Source organism: Helicoverpa armigera, chromosome 4 (assembly GCF_030705265.1).
Source record: "Helicoverpa armigera isolate CAAS_96S chromosome 4, ASM3070526v1, whole genome shotgun sequence".
NCBI lineage: Eukaryota > Metazoa > Arthropoda > Insecta > Lepidoptera > Noctuidae > Helicoverpa > Helicoverpa armigera.
Genome location: NC_087123.1, coordinates 708,968 through 735,477, shown reverse-complemented (window position 1 = coordinate 735,477; position 26,510 = coordinate 708,968). Strand labels below are relative to the sequence as shown.

At 34.5% G+C, this 26,510-nt stretch overlaps 1 protein-coding gene across 1 annotated transcript; it reads right to left on the bottom strand.

Moving 5' to 3' along the window:
• Nucleotides 1-453: 453 nt before the first annotated feature.
• LOC110370484 (basic proline-rich protein) lies at nucleotides 454-26,465 on the bottom strand. Its single transcript, XM_064034278.1, is given in 5 exon segments — nucleotides 454-1,803; nucleotides 1,806-1,895; nucleotides 1,978-2,869; nucleotides 2,871-3,434; nucleotides 26,319-26,465. Coding segments are annotated over 5 exon segments (2,292 nt in total). The 5' UTR covers nucleotides 26,322-26,465; the 3' UTR covers nucleotides 454-1,060.
• Nucleotides 26,466-26,510: the final 45 nt, after the last annotated feature.

Genomic DNA, 26,510 nt, shown 5'->3' with positions numbered 1-26,510 from the left:
ATTTATAATGCGTCGGCGAACTTCGCGCTTCAACGAACAGCTTTGATTTATTTGCAAAAAGCGTTAGGAAAATATTACTTTGTTTTTGGTTGAATGTTTTGCTTATTTTATGGCCTCTTTATACACTTTCATAGATAGCTGCAATGGAATAAATTAAGCCTGTCTATGTCTACTTTATGATACTATGAAATGGTATTCAGACATAATATGAAAATGATTTCTGCCTCTATTGAAAAATAAATGCATAATACTTTTTTCTCCTGTGCTGCATCGGTTTCAATAAATTGTATTCAATTAGTTAATTCTAATGTTGTTTCAGATTTTTGACATTCCTTAGGCGTAATCGGAATATGTATCTATAGTATCTTTCTTCTGATGTGGTCATTTATAATGCTGATAGTAAAAGGCTGAAATTTCTATGTTCACAGGAAGTTCAAAATAAAACGATACCAATATTTCTCATTTTCTTTTATTTAAAAAATATTTTACAATCTTAAACGTAGAATTAGTTAAAGGCAGTGGTTCCGCGTTTGATTTTTGAGTATTACCGTTACATATATATAACTAGTTACTAATATATAAACAAACATAATTAACAAAGTATAATTATTATTGCGACTGTAAGTACGTAGTACTCGTTTGGTATCACAATTTTTATGGCAACTTAAAGGACATGGCTGCACCAAAATTATTAAGTTTAAGCAATATATTCACTACTTGTCAATGAGCTATATTAAAATCAATGATTAATTAACTAAATTTGAAAATGGATATTCGTGAAAATATCTATACCCAATAACGTTAAAATTGCTCATGTTAATAAACTAGCACTTTACCTTTACTACCAAATTATATTTTCATAAATTAAGTAGCTACTATTATTTTCTGCATGCTTAAAAGCGATTCTAATTTCGAATGGTAATTGAAAATTTTTCTTTAAGAAAAACTCAATTACTTCGATCCGTAATTACAATCGAATCTACGAATTTTTATTCGCAAATCAGGTGCTTAATTATTCTATGTATTTAATCAAATTTTGGTGCATCATGTAACTAATTAACTAAACTAAATTAGAATACGAAGGGAACGAGTGGTCGGTCGTAGAAATAACCCTTATCTTCGATGAAGGGCGGTCGAGTCGTGTATGGTATTCTTGTCGTCGAAGGGGGAATGTATACGGGGAGTCTCGTAGTTTGAGGGGGGATGTAAACTGGGGGCTGGTAAGGCCTTGGAGTCGTTGGAGGAGGAATGTAGACTGGAGGCCTTGTTGTTGAAGGGGGGATGTATACTGGTGGCCTAGTGTAAGGCTTAGGGGTTGTTTGAGGAGGTAGGTAGATTGGGGGCCTTGTTGTTGAGGGGGGAATGTACACCGGTGGCCTTGTGTAAGGCTTAGGAGTCGTTGGAGGAGGAATGTAGATTGGAGGCCTTGTTGTTGAAGGGGGGATGTACACCGGAGGCCGCGTAGTTTGAGGTGGGATGTAGACTGGGGGCCTAGTGTAAGGCCTTGGGGTTGTTGGAGGTGGAATGTAGATCGGAGGTCTCGTGGTACTGGGGGGTAAGTATATAGGAGCATTGGTTGTTGGTCGCGAAGTTGTTGGGAAGGTGAATGGTATTTTAGGCGTAGGGTAATCATAGCCTGTGGTTTTGTATGTCGGTGGTGGGGTTGGCCTGGTTGGAGGTGGTGGAGGCCTTGTTGGTGGTGGTGTTGGGGAGGTGGCGGTCTTGTTGGTGGTGGTGTTGGGGGTGGTGGTGGTCTTGTTGGCGGTGGAGTTGGAGGCCTGGTTGGGGCAGGGGTGGCAAGTAAGTGGCCTTTGTTGGGGGCGGTGGTGGTCTAGTTGGTGGTGGAGTTGGAGGCCTGGTTGGCGGTGGGGGTGGTAAGTGGCCTTTGTTGGTGGTGGTGGGGGCCTTGTTGGGGGCGGTGTTGGGGTGGTGGTGGCCTGGTTGGTGGTGGAGTTGGAGGTCTGGTTGGAGGTGGTGGCGGAAGATATGTCGCTGGAGTCTTGAATGTCGGTGGCCTGGTTGGAGGAGGCGTTGGTGGTGGTGGGGGCCTTGTTGGTGGCCTTGTTGGGGGTGGTGGTGGCCTTGTTGGCGGTGGGGTCGGAGGCCTGGTTGGTGGTGGCGGTGGAAGATATGTAGCTGGAGTCTTGAATGTCGGAGGTCTGGTAGGTGGTGGTGGGGGCCTAGTAGGAGGCCGCGTTGGGGGCGGTGGTGGCCTAGTTGGAGGAGGTGTAGGGGGCCTTGTTGGTGGTGGAGGTGGTAGGTAAGTTGACGGAGTTCGGTAAGTAGGCCTGGTTGGAGGAGGCGTAGGTGGCGGAGGAGGCCTGTAAGTATAAGTCACGGGAGGGAATGTCCTCTGCGTGGTGGGCTGAGTTACAGGAGGAATGTAGGGTCTCCTGGTCGTAGTTGGGTAAGTGAAAGGTATTGACGGAGTTGGGTATGTATATCCCGTGGTTCTAGTTTGATCCAAGATGGTGCTGTATGTTGGTGGAGGCCTGGTTGTGGGTGGCCTTGTCGGCGGTGGAGGTGGTGGTGGCGGTGGTCGTCTGGTTGTTGGGGGAGGTGGCGGCCTGGTTGGTGGTGGTGTTGGACGCGGTGGTGGCCTCGTGGGAGGTGGGAAAGGTATACTTGGTGTTTTGTACTCATAGCCTGTAGTTGGGGTTTTGAAAGTTGGTGGCGGTGGAGGCCTTGTTGGAGGTGGGGTTGGGCGTGGTGGAGGCCTAGTTGGTGGTGGGGGTGGAGGAGGAGGTGGCCTAGTTGGTGGTGGCGGTGGTGGGGGTGGCGGCCTAGTCGGTGGTGGAGGAGGAGGCGGCGGTGGCCTGGTGGTGGAGGGAACGGTATTTTAGGGTTTCATAGTAGTAGCCTGTGACCTGTGTTACTGGAGGCCTTGTTGGTGGTGGCGGTGGTGGCCTAGTTGGTGGAGGTGGTGGTGGTGTCCTCGGCGGCGTTGGCGGAGGTGGGGGCCTTGTTGGCGGCGGCGGCGGAGGAGGAGGTGGCCTTGTTGGTGGCGGTGGTGGTGGGGAGGGCCGAGTTGGTGGTGGCGGTGGTGGTGGAGGCGGCCTCGTCGGCGGCGGGAACGGGATTCTAGGCGTTTCATAGTAGTAGCCTGTCGCCTGTGTTATAGGAGGCCTTGTTGGTGGCGGCGGCGGTGGCGGCGGGGGCCGAGTTGGTGGCGGCGGTGGTGGTGGTGGAGGCCTTGTTGGGGGCGGCGGTGGTGGTGGCGGCGGCCTAGTTGGCGGCGGTGGTGGCGGCGGCGGCGGGAAGGGTATCTTCGGCTTCGGGTAGAAGTATCCATCTTCATCGAGGTTCGCGGAGATGGGGGAGCCGATCACCGCATAGTTTTGGTTGGAGCTGAACTGGATCTCCCTTGTTGGTCGGTCTGCCTTGCAGGTGTGGTACACTGCAAGCAGCACCACTGCCAGGTGCAGTGACAGCCTCTGGAATCACAGAAAATATCACGTTAGAAATAATATTCGTTATAAATAGTAAAAAAAAAACCTAAAGTAAAATTTTTGATGGCATTTGACACTTTTGCTATACTTCACATGTCTAGTCTATCTAAAATTGTGTATCTTGGGGAAGTATTTTAAAATACTTTTTGCGCAGTTGTATACCTTACAAAGATTATACATTTGCATATTGAATACAAAAAGCAAATAAACATTCCTTAATTAAAATAAAGATACCATTTTAATTGCTCGTGCAGTTTTCAATAATTCGCGGATAATCGTCTCCTAATTTGACTTAATTCAACGGTGCCATGGCCGAAATTTCGAAATGACCTTGAATTGTGACCCCTAGTGGTCACAAATTGACATCGACCGATACAATCATTTATAACATTATGCAATGCGCAGTGTCATCAATTAATTATGCGAATTAATTATTTTGATAAAATACGTGTGTCATAGGTTAAACTTTTATATTAAAATCAAATTTTATTGCTTGAATTTATCAAGAGCATTGGCTGATTCATTCACCAGGATGCTTTAAAATAACATTAATTTTATAATGTACTAGCTACTAGCATAAAAGTAAATCAAACATAATGTCATTGATTTCCGCAAAGTAACGCTGATTCCATAATTTATAAAAGTCTATAATCTTGACTATTCAAACCAGGTCAACACAAAGAACAGTATTGATCAAATAAAATAATAAATATTATTACACAATTTCGCCCACGGAAGGTTAAGCTATGCAAACGACCCAAATACTAAGTCAAATGTATTGGTCACGACTGCAATGTATGCACAATAGTATTCTAAATGTTCTGAAGTAATGATAATTTTAATTTAGCTTCTACCCTCAACTATAAGTATTTATGTTTAAGTCATAAATCTCCTTGTCGATGATATTGGACTGTAACATGATATTATTTAAGAAATAACATTTGTTCTTCCGTGGGGTGGGGACCTGGAGATTTGTAATTCAGGCACTTTACGCCTAACTCAGACTCCAGCTCCTCACATTGCTATATTAATAAAACAAATCATAAATGTATAACCTAGAATAAGCTTATCATTGTGAGGAGAAATAAATAAATAAAATAAAATAAATGATGATCCTGACTTAACTAAACTGTAATAGTAAAATAATAAGAAGATAAGTAGAACCAAAAGGCTTTGCTTCTTAAACGAAATTGAATAAAAATGGGTATTTTTTTTTGTTGTTCCGTAATGAAAGCTAATACAGTAGCTATCTGGTTAATTTTATTAATAACGCGGTGCCTGATAAAACAGTTGTACTTTAATTGCTAATAAAATTTACGATTAAATAAATAAAACTCATAAGTTCCTACTCATTTACCAATAGCAACCCGCATACGCGCAAACTATTATCATAAATACCGCAGGCGCTTAAAAAGATCCACCAATTAGTAGATAACCAACAAAGACTATAAAACCACTTGACTGCGCATACAGTGCCCCGACGCTCGCCAAAAGTTAGTGATTTTGCGCGTACTATAAGGCTACGATCAGTACGATCCTTTAGTAGCGACCGTGAACTGACCAATAGTAGCCGCGGATTATGCCGCGTCCCCCCGCCCGCAGTGTTGAGTCGTGTTCTTAGAAGAAATTGGCGAGTGCGCTCTCTAGTGGTTATTTACTTTATGATAACCAACATCCACTCAGGCGTACTTAAGTGTAATAAAAGAAACTTTTCAATAATAAAATGTATTAACCGATTATCATATAAATGGTATTTACGACTGTTCTCGCATTGCGCTAGTGGAACATATTTCGAAGAGGCTCAAGGCGTTCCGGTCGCCACTTGTAGAATTCAATATGTATGTCGTTTGGTCCAAGGTAAAAGTTTTCGTCAAGTGTCGTTAAATTTTATCGATTCATTACCTTACCTTCCCAGTTTTGTTTTAAATTAATCGGTTTATTATGGGATTATTTCGTGTCGAAATAAAGAGTTCTTGTTGGTTTTTGTGAACGGCCATTAGTGTTCAAGCAACTTGTTATTTTAATTTTAAGTGTCGGTTAATTATCGTACTGTATGCCCAAGAACATCCTTATTGTTATCACCAAAAAAGTGAAAAGGTCAGGTTGTCATCGATTTAAAATATAATTTTATTTCCATCGTACCTACCAAATAATGCGTCAATCAATGCTAATTGATCAAGATTAATTATTGAAATGAATGTACTTAAACAAAAAAACTACTTAACATTTAAACGCCAAGTTATATTAATTAACACTAATTGAATACACTTATGTACCTATTAAAATATTATATAAAAACCTTAAAATACATTAATCATTTTCCGATATCAAGCTTGAATAGAAAATGTCGAACCGCGTCAACCTTATCACTTGTACCACAATCTAACACTGATGAAGTATTTGTCACTAACAATGATTTAATTAAGTCAACGGATTCACGTTATAGTGTTTTTGTTACTTGATTGGTTATTATCCGTAATGACCACTTGTCCTTCGAGTCAAACATTACGTTTGTAATTTCTTGGAATTGCGAATTAATTTTAAACAATTCATTTAATGGTTATTGCATTCCTGTCATATAGGACAACTTCGGTCTAGTAGGATGTGTAGGTAAATCTCTTTTTTTTAGTTGATCAAAGGTCACGAAGGCGATTATGAAGCTACATTTTAAAATGTACATAAAATTAAAAACCAGAAACGACTGACATTCATCACTCTCAATAATAATAGCTAGATAAACGTTTTTCCAAGTCACTGTAGACCTGTTTCGTCAAATTGAGATTATAACACCTGACAACTTATTTGATCGAAAGTTGTCAGTTCCAAACAAAATCACAAATTTTACGACTACGCATATTTACGTAAGATCATGAATCCCAAAATTTTATAGTTTTCGACAATGTATCGAGGCATAAATTATTACAACAAAGACACGTGTACGTGGGCCGATAATTACTCGTTACGGCACAAACAATACTCAACTTGTACTAGGAGAATGTGCAGTTAATTGCAAACTAATCGATGATAGAGATAACGTTGAAGATGAATCTCGTATCGATGGAGAAGATTTGATTTATCGATATTGGAGAAGGATATTGCTTTATTAATTTGAAGTTAATGATGGAATGCGAGACGGTGGTCTTATATTTTATCATGAATAGTGATTTTATTGGCTAGATAGACAGATAGAAAACTTCAGGAGAAATAATAGATAGCTTTTGCCAAAAAACCCAGTAGAAGTGAAAACTAAAGGTGTCGTGAAGAAAAAGCAATTGTACCTTATAGCAGTTTTCTAACAGGAAAAGTAAAAGCCCAAAATTACCTAACATAACAGAAGTAACAATTATAATTAAATATTACAAAGAAGACAAAAAACCAGACACTAAAACTGGTCATTTTTTCCATAGACATACACGTGGTCTGCTTAGCGAAGCTCTTTTGTCCATTGACGGGAATTCTAATGAGCATGTTCAGCGTAATGTACCTCCATTTGTAAGTAGGCTAAAAACTTACAACCAGTACCGTAAAGAAACCAGTTTTTGTTGGTTTCTGTTTTTACTTATCTCTAACTATTGCTTAATAGCTAATGGACCTAATCAGTCATTGTATTCTTTGATAAATTAAATGCTTGAGCTGTTTTGAGATTTACTTGGATTATCGGTCATCGTAAGTCAGTGTGCCATTGCCATTGGCATAACTTGAGTATTGCAGATGAGTCAACGTAAAATATTGTAGTGACCGACTGACCCTGGGTTTAATACTAATATGATTAAGATGGATTTTACAAATAACAATATTACTCTATTTTGCTATCAAGGATAGAAAGGCTTAATTAATGTTGCCAATGAAGCTACAATAGACCTTAATAGTAACCTTTTAGATATCAACATTGACAAAATCAAACATCTTGAAGGTAACACGAACGATACAAAAATCGAAACGGTCCCTAGGTTATATGCATTAGCAGATGACACACAAAAATTAACAAACGCGACTGAAGGTCACACGACTTGGGACCGTGTAATTATTTACTTAAGATATATAATAGTCAGCACTGACCCCAAGTTGCGACAGCACACACGACGCTACTGGTGTACGACGAAATGTTACAAGTGACGGGATTTCTAGGTCTTTGATTGATTGAATATCGACAGCAGCTGCGTGTATTTTCTCTTCTGTTTGTTTTATTAACAAGTCTTCTGACTATAATATTGCTGCATTGCTTGCTTGTACAGAATCTAATAGTATTATGTCTTTCAACGTATAAAAATTCGATAAATAGATAAAACTTTATTCAGTTACATTATCGTCTGAATTATCAAAATCATGTCAAGAGGCAAAATATCAGATCTTAAAAATTCCTAAGTATTGTTCATTTCAACTTGACCCGTAACTCAAGTACCTACATTAGTACCTAACTGTCCTAGTTTCAGCATTTGTTTGAAGAGTAACTTGTCCTAATAAGATAAAAGAACGTGTTCAAAATGGCGTGACGGATCCATTGGAAATGGCCGCAACATGTTAGCCAAGTGGTTTGAAAAAATGTGTATTAGGATCACTCTATGTCAAACCTATTGTTAATCTGGACATGTGTCTTCATTAAGGTCACTAGTTAGGCCTGAATTCAATTTGCCTAGAGATTGTGCAACTAACTGATTTTTGCGACGTGCTGTTTGTAAGTTCATTTTTCATTATGCAAACAACATTGTAGTGTTGGTTTTGGGGTTTCAAATGACGTAATTGTTAGAGGCTTAAACAGATTTCAAATGGAGAAACATCCTTCTCGTTTTCATACAATCTCTAACGAAGAAGTAATCTCCAAGTGTGATAACAATCGTGTTTGTGAAGTCAACAATGCTGCATTTCACACATCCCAACAAATATTGGTCGCCACTTACAACATTGAACTTACAGCTTTGAAGATAATGAATTCAATGTCCATAAAATCAATACGACAAGTTTAAAGTAAACTATAGTGTAAAAACATGATGCAAACTTAGATTGTGCAAGCTAATGGCTTTACTTGATTCCAATAGTATATTAATTTCTTCATCATTAACACATTCAATCATCATTAATTCAATTTCTGTTTAGAGATAGGACAAACACTTTGAATATTTGGAAGGATCACGACTTATGCTCATACATGTTTAATTTCAAATCCTTACAAGAAACGCTAATTTCATACTATGGTAAATTCAATTGCACAATATAACTGCAAAATTCTAAGTGATATTAAAATAAATGCAAATAAGTACACCGGACTAACCTGCAAAATAACCAAAATGTTTATCCTGAACTTTAAGCAGCGTAATTAAAGCAAAATGCCAATTTAAAATCACACATCATAAACTTGATGCACTAACTGCAACGTCACATTATATTAAGTAATTCTCGAAAAATTACGATCGCAAATATACACTATCTATTTGTCTAACCCTACACTATCTATTTGTCTAATAGGTGTGAAAGATGGGAGGCTTAGAATCAATAAAGAGTGTTGTAAACAAAGACCAAAGTGCACTTATTCAAAACATCATTGTAGTCCATGACAGCGCCGAATAGCTAATTGTACTACGGTTATGAATCGGCTTAGGTAAACCCGTTCCTGGTCTGAACATGTAAGGTGGCACGCTAGCATCAATTTCTGATAAACATTTTAAAGTTGATACCAACATACAGGTGATTACATAAATATCTATTGTAGTAACAATCATGAGCATCATTTATCATAAATCGTGCGTGGGATATGAAAACGAGATAAATAATGAAACACTCAAGTAGCATTGAATGCTCCAAATCATTAAACTTGGTAACAATGATGCTATTGAAGTCTTAAGTATTTACGATGCAAGTGCTTAACACTGCAAAGGCAACTAACTGACAGTTTGGTGTCAAGTGGCCCTTAGATCAAAGTTAATTTTATCAAAAGGTGACGAAGAATCCATTGTTTGCTTCATATTTCTTAATGTTAATAAATTAGACGTTGTCAATAATAAATTGTAGGGAGCTATGATCGATGATTTGAGTTTTGACAAACATTCGGCCGTTAGAATTTTGGAAGTACATGTAATAGTTGTATTGTGCAAAGCTGATTTTGAAATTGGTGAAAGGGAGGATGCGTTGAATGTTAGATTTATTAGCTAAAATGATCATGAGCTAATAGTGCTATTTGTTTATTCGTTGTTTGAACCATAAATCAACCGCATTGAACAGTTCTGTTGTAAAATCAATGCAAATGTCAGGTCTGACAAAACCTACGATCACTGTGATAAAAATCAAATCTTCATCACTTATGATATCGACAGGTTTAAAAGTATCCGAAGCTTCAGAGATAGATATATCTGTATGTATCACATGCAATCTGTCATCATAACGCCCAGGGGTTTCACGCTAATTACACAGTGGTTTAATCTGATGCTCATCGGCCTTCACCTTTGAATTTACCGGAATTGATAGAAATAATCGTAAATACCATTCATGCCTCCAGGGTTGGTCGGCAACGATTGAAATTATAACTTTTTGCAATCATTAGCCTTTTATGGTGTTATTGCTAATTGTTTTTTATCATCTATCATGATTTGACGTGCATCGTCTGTTTGGTGCGTATTTAAATTGCGTAATTTATGTTTGATTCTGTCTTTAGTAGTATGAGTGCTGACGAATTTGATTTGCAGGGTATTAAAATTATCACATATTTTGTTTACACTGCAATTCCTATTGCAATTGAAATTAAGCCTTTATCATGTTTTGGGGCCTATTCTTGGTGTGAGCCACAGCAAGTTGTTTTAATATTAATTCTTACATTTCCTCATAAGGTTTATTTTTTTATGTAGATATAGCTACTCTATTAAATTTCAAGTTAACTATCAGTTCAAAAGGAAGCCTGCTGCATAAATACTCCTGGCGATAACATCTCTCTGCCTTTAATTCCAGTATTGATTTCAGTAATTGACTTAAATTACTTGTTTTAAATTGTACTTTATTTGCATATTGTTTATCTTCATCATTGATCTTTTCTGCTTTTGCTTAATTTTCTTATTTAAGATCTTCTTCTTCAGTGAACATATGGTCAGTATTACCTGCTTTATAGGTACTTACTTTCATATATTATTATAATATAGGATTCGATTTCTTAACCCAGTCATGCGAGATGACCTGTTGCGTTAAATGCTAGGTCCTACTTTCAATTTTATTATCACATACATGCAGGCCTTCTAACAAGTATCTTAGTACATATTATTTGTGTAATACTAATTCGATAGTTCCATAATAAAATTCGAAGAGAAGATTCTTGAGAAAGATTTATTTGTCCATAAATTATGATTGACAAGTTATGCTTTAAATTACAAAGATAAAGATAGATCGAAACCTGGGGAAGTATAACTTTAATCTGAAATTAAGCTGAAGCACCCAAAATGTAGTTCGTTCCCACACTAAGTTTCTTGTACAAACAATAAACTAACGACTAGGCTCTAACCAGTTTGACCAGAATCTGGTGAAAGATTACGTGTAGTTCCAAGGTTTAAGTTAAATGACCATTAGGTTTAAAGTTAACTACTTTATAATGTGATGTTACGACGACGACATATCTGAGATAACTTGGATTTTAAGGGCAATCAAATTAAAATGTCATGTCAGTTTAATTTGAGTAGATCTGTCATGTAATCAGCAATAGCTTTCAGAGCTTCAAAACTTTATTTTTTTTAAAGAAACATTTCCTAGAGGTTCAAAATTGGAACCAAAATTACATTTATTGAGATCATATTTTTCTTATCTTCACATCTAAATATTGCATATCCGCTTTCCCTTTCAATAATTAAGCAGCCATAAGTCTCATCTTCACCTTTTTGAACATCGGCAATATCCGATAGAATTGTACCTACCCAAAAAACCATTGAATAATTAACGATTTCCCACAACATTCTACGCCTAAATCAGCCGATAAATACCTTGGCCCTATTCCGTCCCTTCAAAGCACTAAAATCACTCACAACTCAACAAAATTCAATCGAAACCAATTTTATTGTCTGTCGGTGTCATCATCCCATACATGGTCCGTCCACTCGGTTCGCTTGCGTAAGTACTCACACAAGTACAGCGAATGTAAGCTTTTGTCGTACAATAATGAGGATTTTGCACAGTAATTATTTTTAACATGACAGTTGCTTAAATTATGTGGAATTTTGGACATCCTTTATGGGAAGTTTTATTAAATTATTATTTTTGGATTGCGCTAAGGTAATAACTTTTGTGGAGTAACTGGATAATGTTATGCCGTATTTCTTCTTCTATTGTAAATATTCAAAGGAATGTTGTGATTATTTTTGCAATGTTGTAGTCTCTGAATGTCTCTTATGTCCCTAATAAAATTCATCTATTTCTTTAAGTTTCAAATCCTGCTCCTCAAACGTTTAATTAATAGCTACAATAAAGGGAATAACATCGTTGCAATTTAGCAGTAATAGGTGCTATTAATCCAGCACTATCAAACCGCTAAAAGCCTTTAAAATTTAAGATAATCGAGCTTGCAAAATCTTATTTATGTGATTGTCCTTATGTAGCGGTCTCTCAAAGAAAATCAGGTATTACATTAAACATCAAAATACCTGAGTTAATGATGTACATCTTTAAAGGTTAATAGAGCTATCAGACTAATACAAGTTTTGATGTAAAAGCTACATTAAGGACCAAATATGTCGCTATGACTTAATAAGAGCTACTACTTAAACTTGATATTAAGGCGCAATTTAAAAATAATAATTATGATAAAATATTACCAGTTTACCAATGTAGATTCGTAAATGTGGATAACGATATAAATAAAATCATAGAAGAATTCGCCAAGGTCGATCAAAACCTTCAACTGGACAACAGAAAAGCGTTAATAAAGTCGTTATAAAAGCACGCAAAGATAATGATAAAAATCCCAGAACTACGAAAACATTTAGTGGTTAATGACATTAACAATAACAATAAACTATAAACCACATAAAAGAAAGAAAATTCCAATGAAATACGATTCCATCAGGATATTATGAATTGTGGTCGTAAATCAAATTGATGGGCTATTTTCGGAGCCTTGACATTAAGCGATATATTTATTTGTGTATCTGTCCTTGCTCCGGTATTTGTACGAATGGTTTGCGAAGATCCGGGTTATGTAACGAAACTAAAACTTTCCATAAATGTAAAAGGGAAATTACATTTGCTTTTTCTTTTGCTTAGTTTATGAGTTGAAGGACATCAGCTTCTTTTGCTGTTTTCATAAAATCCACTTGCTTGTTAATATCAATCATTTTCGTTGCTTCATTTGCAATATTGGCTTGTCCATCTTATTTTTCGCTTACTTTCACAACATCATTATTATGTACGTTTTCAGTCGTCTTATCAATATTTACATTGTTACAATGCTTTTCATCTTCCGCAACATGTATTGTTGTGTCTAACACTACAGCTGGAACTAACAAAACCTTATATTTAGCAAAATTTATGCGCATACTTGCTAGTCCATTGCCCTTTTGCTGGGGAGTTTGTTCCACCACTTCTTCTTCCCAGCAAAAACACATAGGAAGTGGTGAAGGGCGGGCGTTTTGGGGGCTGTCTTTTGTATTGACGTTCGAAAAGTGCTGATTTTCAGCCTACTTTGAATAAATGACTTTTGATTTGATTTGATTTGATTTTCCTATTGACGTCTATAACTTACGCAAAATCCTATACAACTTTGGTTTTGGTTTTTCCTTTATCTCCAGGATGTAATAGAGAAGTTTATAATGATTTCATGCCAGCAAATATGATTAGATGGTTCGGTATTTTCGGGTTAGCTGTTGATCTTTGAGGAAACCGCAAACAAGGAATTGTAGATTGGCTTTTTTGACGTTGGGTAATTTACTCTAGGTGTTACATGACCCGAATGATGAACGATATGGTTTTAAGGTCACCTGTCAGTCTGATTGTTGCATCTTATGCTATAAGTTCATTATGTTTCGAAGTTTAAGGGGGTAAGATGTGGTAACGAAGATTAGATTTTAATTGTGTGCCTAAGGAGGATGAAATAAAGAATGTGATATGTGGTTTACTCAAGGCTAGGTATAGGCTAGAGTTAGAAACAAAATATTTTATTGACCTTTTATTTTATTAGATAACATCATTGTTACCTTTGTCTTATAGTAGACATCTGTCAGCCATTTTATAAAACTTTTTGCAACAGATGACTTGAAAGGAAAAAAAAACGATTCTATGGCATAATTATGCATATTTTGGTTATAGGTAAAAATTGTAGAGTTTGGGTAATTTTTTGCATAAGATTTTTAAACTTTATTTGATTTTGTTTAAGAATATGTTAATTCAGATAAACATGAAATATCATATTTCCTAGACCAAATCACGTTTGCAGTAGATGTTCAACATTTGGAGCTTGTTTTGCTGATTATTTAATTTTTGGACGAACAAAATACATGGTGATCATTATTTTTGTCACCTACTGTCTCGAAATGGTCAGATTTCTCAAGGTGTACCGGTTTGTTCCTTATGGTGAGTGTATCATGTTTTCAATTAGCAACAGGACATAACCCTTGACCCGTTTCCATTCTTATTAATGTCTCGTTAAGTTATACAGGCGTTATCTGTCAATTACGATACAGAAAATACGTGATCTCCAAAATCTTTAAAGTGTTATTGTGGAACTTGATTATTATAGATGATAAATAGATCTTTAGACAAGTTTACAGATTTATCTATGGACGTTTTTACTTTTTGTATTGTATTGAATGCATGTTTACAAGCCAGGACGTTAGTTTTATCACTAATTTCTACTATGGTTGCTACAGGACGACGTGCTCCTTCATCTCAAGGACTGTCTACTCCATCAACTTAACCCGCCTCATATTCCATGATTTCAAATTTCAAACACCTTAAATGTTTGTTCAACAATTTACTCAAAATAGATAAGATCTCATCTGAGCAGAACAATTGGTTGTATAATGCATTAATATTACGATTCCGTTTTTATTTGCATTTGGCATTGAGTACGAATAGTAGACAAAGGAGGCGAATTCCTATTATTATCGTAGTGTGCGGCAAAAAACTTATTGTTCACACAATGAACATGAGAAACTTTGTAAAATTGTTTAATTGCCGGTTATTGATACTTAATTGATTGGATGAGCTACTTTCTTTATGTGTCAAGAGCAAATGCTACCGATGTCAGTAACACATAATTTTTATACTGTGAGTCAAATATTATTGTTTAAGACTATTGATCAGTCGAGGTCTTATGCAACTTACTGGTAGAGCTGCATGGATATAAAGATATCACCTGCGACTTCATCTGCATGATGAAGGACTGGATAATAATAATGAAAACGTAATAAGCAAACTAACTCACTTTTACATTTAGGATTCCTACTGATATTATGACCATTCATGCCAACTTCTGGGTTCTGTTCCCTGGTGGTCCATTTACATCTTACTACTCTAACCCTTATAATTCGCAATAAGTTCACATGACAATTCTCGAGTGATGTAGCATCATATACTCGTAATTACTCGTTTTTAATTACTTCGGATGACATAAAGGCACTCATAACCCCAGCACCTACACTGGACGCACTAAACCAATCATCTCAAATCCTTAAGAGGAGTGATGCGCCTACGCACAGCAGTAGATCCGTCTACCAATGCCAGCACAATGTCAACTGATTCTATTCGTGTTATAGAATCTGCTCTGTGTGTCATTATGCTAGTCAAATATCTTGTAGGAGTAAGGTTATGGCAGTTTTGTATTAAGGTGCGGTGAGATCTAACAAATGCTGGGCTGAAGCTAGACTAAGACTACCTATTTGGTCTTGATCTGTAGTAATATAGAATCTTTGAGTTTATTTTCATATGTAAGGGTTTATTTTCATCATTAAAACAGTTTCATCATCAACAGGTACTCCACCTATTCAAAGTATGTTCTTAAGATTGTTCATTTGCAGTTTTATGCATTACAACGTTTTGATACCACCCCAGTGATATGTTGTTCAGTTTTATGTGCATTAGCAACTTGAAGAAAAAACACATGCTTGTAAAATAAATAGGTATGGAAACAATCAATTTTATCTCAATAAGTTTCAATTTCTTCAAATGTGATGTCATGATAAAAAGACAGACAAAAAATTCCCATTTATATTATGTAAAGCAAATATTTTTTTAATCACCCGCCATTACACGACCTTGCTAGTCCATAAAGAATGATAATAACGATTAACGTCCATTGACTCGGCCGAAGAAAAAAAAACACATTTTTGATAAAAACATCGCCTACAATATTATTTTTAAGTCACCAAGGTCACAATTAATTACCATAATTAGTCCCACAGGTGGTCAAAAACATCGGTTATTGATGTTTCAGAACTGGTTTCTTATTAAAAGAAAAAAATATCTGACACGTTTCGTAAGTGTGGAAAGGTGAGGTCAGAGAAAATTTCGGTTTTTGCGAACATAATAAGCGTGGGAATTATTTATTTACCTGGGATTTATTTTAAGGGTTTTTTTTTCGATTTAGGCGGGGTTTTCTTTCAGTCAATATCGCGTAAGTATTTGCTGAGCCATCAGTCAATATTTTTTTTTTGAACCTAAGCATTCAATATAAAGTACCAACAGTCAAACTGCACTAGACGAACATTCAAAAGAGAGTAATTCATAATTCTGCTTAGCTAGTGAGCCTCAAATTTCATCACTGAACTTCAGTACCATAAAGTTTTCTTTTGTTACCTGTCCTAAAAGTCGAATCCTGGTAGCCTTTGCCAACACTTGTGAGTGCTACTTTTGGCACCAGCCATTCAATTCATGTGTTTATTTCTTGACCCGTTTGCTATCGCGATTATATTTATTGAACGACGCATAGCAGTAGCGCCGGCGCCGACGCTTTATTTGTATGCAAAATTGTTGCTATTTTGTGTTTATACAATGGTTATATAAAGAGAATATTAATGATACGGGTTTTTTTCTTGGTACTTCCGATTTTCAATTATATTTTTGAGGGAATACTATGCTCAATATCCTTTTCGACAAGCCACGTACTTTTGTGCCTTATTTTATTACCTACAGAAGTAAGAAAAATAAAAGTGTCAGACATTGAACATTACCAATACAAAATCTCTGTGATACCAGGTTACTTGGGGAGTAAAGATTAATGATGTATTAAATACACTTTAATGTTTTAATTAATAAAATTTTGTTTGATGAATAACTATCATCAATTCGTTTCTAAACAAATAATTTTGAACAAAAATACATTTTCAAGAAAAACGTATGTACAGTTTATTAAATATTGTAAACAAGGTTTAAAATGGCGTAACGACATAATTATGCGTGACCACGACTGCAGTATTGACTTCGTAATCGCTGATTCGCAAACTTGACCATTATGACCCGCGAGTGACCGTAAATTATTGTAATAGGATTATACCAAGGTATAGTGCATAGTGTGTTTGTATTAAGTATGTATGTTTTTTAAGTAGTATTAAAGAAAACAATATTTCATTTTTATAGGTGAGTATATACTTCAATATAGGTATTTGTGGTTGACTTAATATTTTTTTCCGATGACATTAATATGCTTAATAGAACGCGACTTTACTACAGGATAATACATATTATTCCAAAAAAAATCTAATAAAAAATATAGGATAGGTATATTTGTACAATTTCAAAGATTTCCATTATTTTAGATTTCAGCTTATTATTTTAATTTTAAAAGTGTGTTTACTTTTACCTACAGAAGTCTTTTTTTTGTACAGTTGAACTACAGAGTAGCTACCAAATAAAATAAAAAAATCTGTTCCTTCAAACATTACGTAAAACATGACATAATATAGTTTACATCAAAAAACAGAATATTTTCTCGTTCCCAGCGTGGGAGGGTTAAGTACCAACTTTACCAAATAAGTCTCGATATGGTCGTTATGTAAAACATTATTGATCGTGCCTTGAGTTTATAATTTAATTAATTATATCCCTTTGGGAATGTTGAGGCGGGCCCAGTAAACGGAGGAATTTTGTGAAATTCTATACAAGTTGTTTTCTTTGGCTTTACTCATATTCAGAAGGAAAGCGTACTAAATGTACTAGTTTCAATAAAAATTTAAAGTTTTTTAAGTTTATTTATGTTTTATAGAAAATCTGTCCAAAACAAGCAACCAGACACAGAATGATATAAAGTAAATTAACTTATTCAGTTACAACATTTCTTTTTTGTTTTTCTAAATCCAATCAAACGATAGTCGCATTAAAAACAAAGATTAGGGGAATTGCGTAATAAATCCAAATATAAAATTAACGACCACTACTTGAAACAATTTAAGCCACTGGTATTTATGACCTCTCACCTAATTAGTATTAATATATTAAAGTTCAAGGTTCCCAAAACATAAATATTCAAATTATTAATTTCTCGCAAATTACCTATTTTTTGCATAAATGCCTATGACATAAGCTATGTAGCGTATCAAGGAAAAATATACCATATAGCACATGTATTTGGTCCAATTTGGCTTGTATGTAAATTGGCACTTACACGAAGACGACACTTCAAGCTACCTTTGACATATTTGTTCAGTTATTGACATTGAAAATTCAAGTTTGCTTTCGGTTCAATTTTAGACTCTATGATGTAAGCAATAAAGTCGTTTTTGCCACACGTCTGTTGAATGTTTTTATCGATTCTTGTAAAACATGAAGTAGGATGTCCTGGTAGAATCGATTATCTAGCTATTTAAACACTTTAAAAATTTATAAAAAGATATGAAATTATAGTAGATTGGCATTGCAAAAAAATATATCCGCGTCTATACATGGATATTAAGATAATCTGCAAAACAGGATTAACGACTATTAGTTAAAAGTTTATGTCATCCTCGCTGCCGCAAATTATTATTTTTGGACAGTGTTTTTAATTCCAAAGATAAACTATAATATTGCTCATTAACCCCATAAATATACATTTATTTTTGTCAGGTCGGTTTAATCATTGAATTCCTTTACTATTCATTTAGAATTTGTAGGTATGGAATTCGCAAGTAATTTGTGATTTGCTAGCAAATAAGTAATTATAACAAAGATGTACAGAAAGTAAACATAGTATTTTTAGAGGGATTTATGTTACATATAATTGTTTTCGGGTTTATTGAGAGTTTCTACCAGTGTGCACTACGATCTCTTTCAAAGGATACCTACAAGATAGTTACAAGATGTTCGTACAAATATATAGCATTTTGCTCAGCAAAGCATACAATTGACAATTAAAACACAATGAGTGTGAATTTTTGTGTACTTTTGTTTGTGATGTAATTTTTCTCATAACGTGTTTTATGAATTAGATAATCTATTATGTATGAGGTTAAGGATAACATAAAAAGAATAGAGTTCGTCCGTGGCCGGTGTAATACTAAAACTTTTTTGTTTTGTAGTAAGATATGGAAATTGCTATATTACATACTTATTGATTTAAATTATTTTTATTTACGTGTCAGATACATACACGAGCATTTCTCTAAATAAAGAAAAAGGTTTTAAAGGGTACATCGATTTAACCATCAGAAAAAAACACGTGCTTGCAATATAATTTTACAAATACATAAACAAGCAAAACAAATGACCGAGCCTGCGTTTCAGGAATGCGCAAATGTCGTAAAGGTTCGATAATAAGGGTTACATCATGATGAATCATAAGATTACAGTAACTCAAGCTGCAGTCGAATAAATAAATGACAGGCATTTATTTTTACCCAAAGACTTGTATGTAGGTACCTACTGATTTTTCAAATTTCGTAAGACGCCTCCGTATTTTCAAATAATTTTATAAGCCTGAAGTTGGCGGCAAGTGACTTTAAGATAGTCAGAATCTTCGAACAAAATACTACTAGATAATAATACTGAATTACTGATTTCAGAGACACAAAGTGTCTTTAGGTACGATAACTGTAGTCTAATGCAGTCACTAGATAAATACAGAGTGGCAAAGTTATTACACAAAAGTTGTACAATACCTATAAATTGTTTCAACGCAGGATGCAAGCCTTCAATTGACGCTATTAAAGTTATTTAGTCCTTAAACTACGACTAATGTATCCTGTTCTTAAAACAATAAATCACTCTAACAGACGATTCTCAAGCCCTCTGCCCCATAAAGCGTTATGATGATCATAAACGCATATACAACCTTTAAAGCAATTTATTTAAAGCCTAATGCTGCCATAATTTCACTGAAACAACCCATTGAAAATGTGTAAAATTACATACAAATTGCCCAATGGGTATGACCTATCAGGTTTTCATCGCATTGCGAAAGTAGGTACAAATTATGAGGAGTAGCCAGTGTACTTAAAGAGGAACAATCAAACTATCAATTATATGAACATGTAACTTCTTAGGAAATATGTCATTTAAATCGAAGGCAGATTTCAGTATCCAATAAAAGTGGCAATTGTTAACGGCAGTTAAAAGATTTAATGTTAATTAAAAGACATGTTATGGCTAAATAATTACAGTAAATAGCCATATGATAGGTCTCATCAAAATTAAGCTCCGTACTAAATGGTTTAGGTATATTATTGTAAATATCACTCCTTCCAATATTTCGTGATTAATCTCTGATTGTTGATTTGTTTCAAATTAATTACAACCGACGTCGTTAAAGATTTTTACATAAATGGCAAAATTCCTTAGAAATACTTTATGGAAATATTACCTAATATAATAAGTAACAATATGAAGATACAATCAGCTTAGTAAAATTCCTAGCTTGTTAAAAACTTGATTTATAACGTGTAAATATACGTCAAACGTTAATTTTAGTAGGAAATATATAGTCAAAACAAATTAACATTTCTGACAAGTATGCAGGAGATTTTAATTACTTGTACGTATTTAAAGTTCAACTATTTTCGTAATCATCTCGATGTTATTCTATGTAAATTATAAACGAAAAACTTTAATGTTACTTTGCAATGTGGACCTTAGGTATTACCCATCACTTTTACACGTCAAAATTTTAAAATGCCTCTACGGACAATATTTTACACCTGTCTATTCCCGAAAAGAAATACCAAAACAAACTCAAAAACTTCAGAAAAGCTGTGATAAAAATACTTGTTTTTCAGTAAGGTTATCCTACAAGTTATTTACGTCCTTGAATTACTCACGCTGAAACATATTCAGTACTTCTGTTAATTGTTTTTCATGGAATATGAAACACTGAAATAGTTTAGTAAATACAATAAGTGGAACTTAGCGACTTGTCTGCCAATCAGTGTTTCGTAACATGTCAGAGACGCTACTAGGTTGCGCCACTGAAAGTACAGTCGATGATAGCAGTGTTTCTAATAAGCGACAAATATTTTAAATAGTATATAAAAAAGTATTTAATTCAATATTAAATTTCCTAAAAGTGTATTTTTTCAGTGGAAAATTAACAACATTTTATTACATAAGTCCTTGCTTAGGCGACGTTTATAGCAAAGATTTTAAGATTTTTGTACATGGTTAGTAAAGTAAACTGAGCCATTACTTCCTCCACAAATAAATACTTTATTATTTTACACCTACATGAGGCACCTCTAAATAAATAATTGAGTTGACTTGTCTACTGAAGCGTACGTCAGGTGGCTAAACAAAGCGTACAACACAAAACTATCTGTTGTTGCATCTTGTAGCAGACGCGGTGTGCGTACATTGCTTACAATATAGCCTAAGGCATAAGAGACAGCGGGGTTTGAAAGAAAAAGGCTAGTGGTCATTTGGTGACATCTTCAAAGTAGTTAAATGAAAAACATACGAAAAAAAAATATTGAAAAACGATAAAATTATCCGGGAAATCCCCTAAAAAAAAGATTACACTTAGAATAAGAAGAGAAACGATTGAATTGAGAACCTTCTTTTTGGGTAGTCGGTTTTAAAATATTGTAAGTACATATAATTTTTATGAGGTAGTAGCATTTAAAGAGTACTTGATGCAAATTAAATTACTACTATATTATGAGTAGCTATTAAATCATATTTAAGCTACTCAATCACATTAATTAAACGGCGCCTAAAATTGTGTAATCAAAACAAACCTTCGCTCCGAAATAAACTAATTACCGATTCATTTGTGTTCTTTAATACTATTTATTTATGATAAATTATGTTGTAAACACTCGGCATTGGTGTACGGCTATTTATTTATTAATTTTTTACATGTTTTGACCTTTAAGTCGGTTTTAAGAGGTGTTAACATGATTTATATTGATAATCTCGTCATTTGTCTTGTGTCAATATGCGGACGCGGTTCAGAGGTCACGGATGCTTTAAGATCAAGCAGAAAATTTTATTAAGTGAGAATTATAGTTGGTTGTTTATGACGGCCTTTTTTGGAAACAAGTCAACCGTTTTCAATTGATATTTTAATTTTATGAATAGTAACTAGCTTCGACATTTGACTTTTTGTTCTGTGGTTATCTATACTTCTACGCCATTGATTTTAAATATGATTTCCGTTATTTTAGGTATCATACTTTTTTGGATAACTTATGTCCATTATTTCATAGTATGTTTGAATCGCTCAAATCTTATCACTTGTACTACAAACACAACATACAGAAATAACAAAAGTACGCAACATTCCTACAGTTCTATTGTTTATGAAAATATTTGCTGAAAAAAATAAGGTTTTGTTTCATAAACAATGAAGAATTGTAGGACATTAAGATTGAACGCCTTTGTCTATTTGGTAATAGCACTCATACAATAGCACTTTGGAACTGGCACACATCCTTTGAACAAACTTATATTTTCTTCTATGTAATACTTATTATGACATTGCTACTTCCCGCACCCGGATGAAAAGCTTCTTTTTGCCGTGCACATATTGTAGGACATATTTATCATTTTTTATGTTCCATTTTGAACTTTTGTGTAGGTAATTCTGGGTCTGCTTTCTGACAACCAATAAATACAATTAGGATTTTCTTGTTTATTTTACACGGACGTATGTATTATCAGGGTTACTTATATCAGACAAACATGAGATGCGTACCAGGTAGTCAGATCTAAATCTATGCTTAGTCACAACACTGCGACGTGCGTTATTTTTAAACTTTTTGTCCTTACTACACGCAAGTTTAAATAAATGCATTTTTATCAATCTTGGTCTTGAAGGTTTTAATCGATTTCTATAGAATTCAGAGAGTTGATGATAATAAAAAATTAAAGCTGAGATTTCCAATACCAGTGAAATTACGGAAGACCACTTGTTCATGAAATAGATACCAAGCATAAGCTATAACTTTGGCGTGGGGTGCATTCAAAGGTTTGCTTAGTCCGAGTTCCACGTAAGTACATATTATGTCGAAACACATTTTGTGGCTGGTACGAATAATAATAAATTGTTTTGCGGTTGTAATATAGATTTTATGCACTCCAAGACATTGTATTCATGGGAGTTTCACTAATTTAATTGATTTATGAATACATTGAGTTCACAACGTAAAAATGCTGTTTTTAATCGCTATCTTGTAAGTTCTTAAGGCGTAAATTTACCTAATTAGCTAGAGATTTGATCGCGCCTTTAATTTCGCCTCAAAGGGCGTGCGAAAGTTTGTATATAATACTGAAGTATTTCACCAAATTATTATATGTAACAAACCAGTTACCATTCTGTCTTATACCAAAAAACATAATGTAACGCCATGATTTATCGACTACTAGCTTCCAGCAGCAGTTTTACCCGCGTTCTATTAAAACTTATCGCATCTCGTCAAAAAGTAGTCTAAAGCCTTCCTCAATAAATGGGCTATCTAACACTGAAGTAACTTTTAAAATCAGTCAATCCAGTAGTTCTAGAAACGAGAGCGTTAAAGCAAACAAACAACTCTTCAGCTTTATAATATTACTATGGATACTGCGAATATTACAAATAATGTTTCTTACAAAAAGCTTTCATAACACACCATAATGAATCAGAGTTGATATGCCAGCACGCGTTAACAAGCGAATCCTCTATAATTGCTAACCGCTTTTAATCCGATAATTACTATTTAATTACAGGTTAACACGAGGAAAAAATACATCATACTTACTTAATAGAACCTTTTATAACAACATTATTACTTAAATATGTTTTAATTAACAAATTCTTGAGTGACCAATGACAAGCGTTTACGTAAGACGCAACCTTGGATTGTGGTTTGATATTTGAATATACAAATATTGGAGCCTTCGACGATTTGTTAAGATTCGTGTGGATCGTCACGGTGGTAAGGAATTTGCGGAAAAGTATTAGGCTTTTCCGCAACAAACAAAAAATAATTGATATTGGCTAGTTGCCAAAATCTTATTCAGCTATCAAACAGAATAAATTGTACAGAATAGAGAATACCTACACTTTGTACAATGATGACGTCTTGCAAAGTACACATAGCGCATCAAGCTACCTAATTAAGTTTCGTCTATCTTCAATCTTAATTAAAACACCAGAATTTATAAACTCGTAATATTTTCATGACATTTTGGCTACATAAATTAGATTTTTCCTTAAAGAATGATCATTATTATATTTTATGCTAATCAATTCAACGTTTTTTTAAGAAGTGACCAATAACAAGTAAAGTTTACGTAACAAATCCGTGGCAAGTTTATATTTAAATACACAAATATTTAACGATATTTTCGATCGATATAAAAATTCCTTTGTCCAAACAATAGGTTTGTTTGACCTGATATTTAGAAAAAACCTGTTTATTTGCATACTGATACAAAATTAATGTATGTAGGATGGTTTTTATTTGGTCTGTGAAATATGATGCTCCAAGAGAATAAATTAAAATGTTATGGCGTATGACCGTGAAAGATATGGAAGTAGTGTCACATAATGACTAATTTGGTTTTCCGATATTTTAATATGGTGCAACGAAAAATATATACCAGAAATAGCAGATGGCAGGTTGAAATGTCATTCAAATTGAAACATCTCAAATGATGAAATAGTAGCAAAAAAAGATTAATTTTTTGTAAGTATTAGCCATTTATTATGTAGGAAGGCTTTTATCACCATTGCCATTTAGCAAAATAATGTTGTATCCTCAAGAAAAGTCGCATCGACAGCTAGCAAGTCTTTATCAGACAAGAGAGAGAATCTAGCTACATCTCTCAATACGAAATGTTCGGCTATATTTGAAGTTACATTCAGTAAACTTTAAACTACTATATGTTACGTTTCGGGTTAAAGATCACTGCATAAGTCATGACAGGTTGCAAACGTATCGATTGAACAATCTTAAGTAACATTTTCTGTAAAATTTTATTCGAGTTAAATTAATTCTCTTTAAATTTTATTCATGAATAATACTACTATTTTTAATGTCTATGTTGATTAATTGATTTCAGCAAATATTTGGCAGTAATTTATAATTATATTGGTGTTGGAATGTTAAGATGCCGCCGTTTCAAAGTCATGGCTGACGGAACTTGTTTATAATAATTTTATTTCGAAGATGTCATTTAATTTTAGGTTTTTATTGGCTCATGAGGTAAAACCACAAACCTGGAAATAAACCTCCGTTTTTGCAGTCGGATAAATTCGGACCGTTTACAAAAAGACCGTTACAGTTACGTTAAAGACCGTTTACGATTTTCACGTGAAAAGGTTTTTTTTTGCCATGATTGGCATGTTAAGAAAATATTTGTCCGAAGATGATCTGCTAATTAATGAAAATGTAAGTATAAATCAAAAAGCGCTACAAATGCGAATATTCCAGTTAAAGCCCAGTCGAATCTGTCGTTCGGTGGATGTGACCTTTGCGCGACGGCCTTCTGCGTTGCGTAACTTTGTCCTCCGGCGCAGGCGCATCTTTGTAGCTTCTATTTAACTTGTAACAACGTCGCACCCTAATTACAACCTTTGTACAATTTTCTATGATTTAGTGGTCTAGTTCGTTTTGGTATCACGTTTTTTGGTGGTTATTGAATGATAATAATTTCAATATTTATTATAGGCATTCTCTTTATTTATTTTTTGATGTCTCAGATTTTTCTGACTTATGTAAGCTTTGCACCCTATGTCATTCACTACCAAATAGAGCAAGTGAAATATATAAAAAATAAAAAAATATCAACAATTGTCCTTAAGATCAAAAACCTCATATCCTCTATGACCTAGCACCAAGTTACGTAGTTTATCTAACTTCGTAATCACAATAAATAAATATTGAGTACAAAGCCAACAATATTATGAGCTTCAAGTATAAAAGCAAATAGTTTTACATCATAATAAATCAATCATTACGACTTCGCATTGTTATTTGTGATTTTTGACATACATAAGAGATTTATTAATGTTTTGACATACATATTTTTCTATATAAGGGAACTTGTATATTACAAAATTGTTTTAGTTTCACACTTCTATGATTGAAATGTTCGCCAAAAGTTTCGCAAAAATCTATCGGAATTTTCTGCAGTGACATTTAAGTTATTATTATTTATTTAGTCTTTTGTTATTTAAATCAAATTCTTGAATGATCGAGTTGCAATAATTTTTAGGAAATAAAGATTAATATATAAGTTGCGTCAAAAAAAAAAAAATGATACTGACGGAAAAGCTTTTCTCGCTTTTCTTTTAACCAAGAAAATTTTGGTTTCTTATATGATATCAGTTTTTAGTTAATTCCTCATACATAACAAAAAATATATTTTAGTTATATTTAATTTTATTCGAATGTAGTGTTATCGAAATTTAACAATGGAACGTATAATTTTAGCGGTAGTATTTTAATAATTTAAGTGACCTAAAAAAAATAATCTATATCAAAAGTATTTAAACTAAAATCAAGAAAAAATCACACAACTCACCATATTTCCTTCGGTTGACTAGCACATACACTGCATTATTGATCTATAGATCACACAACACAAGACGCGTCTCTCTATGCGCGCGCGCGGGTACGTTTGAGCTTCGCTCTTGCCATCGCATATAATATATACCACCTACCAACTTTACAACAGCCTGAAAGTTTTACTGACATTGATAAACTGAATCTTCAG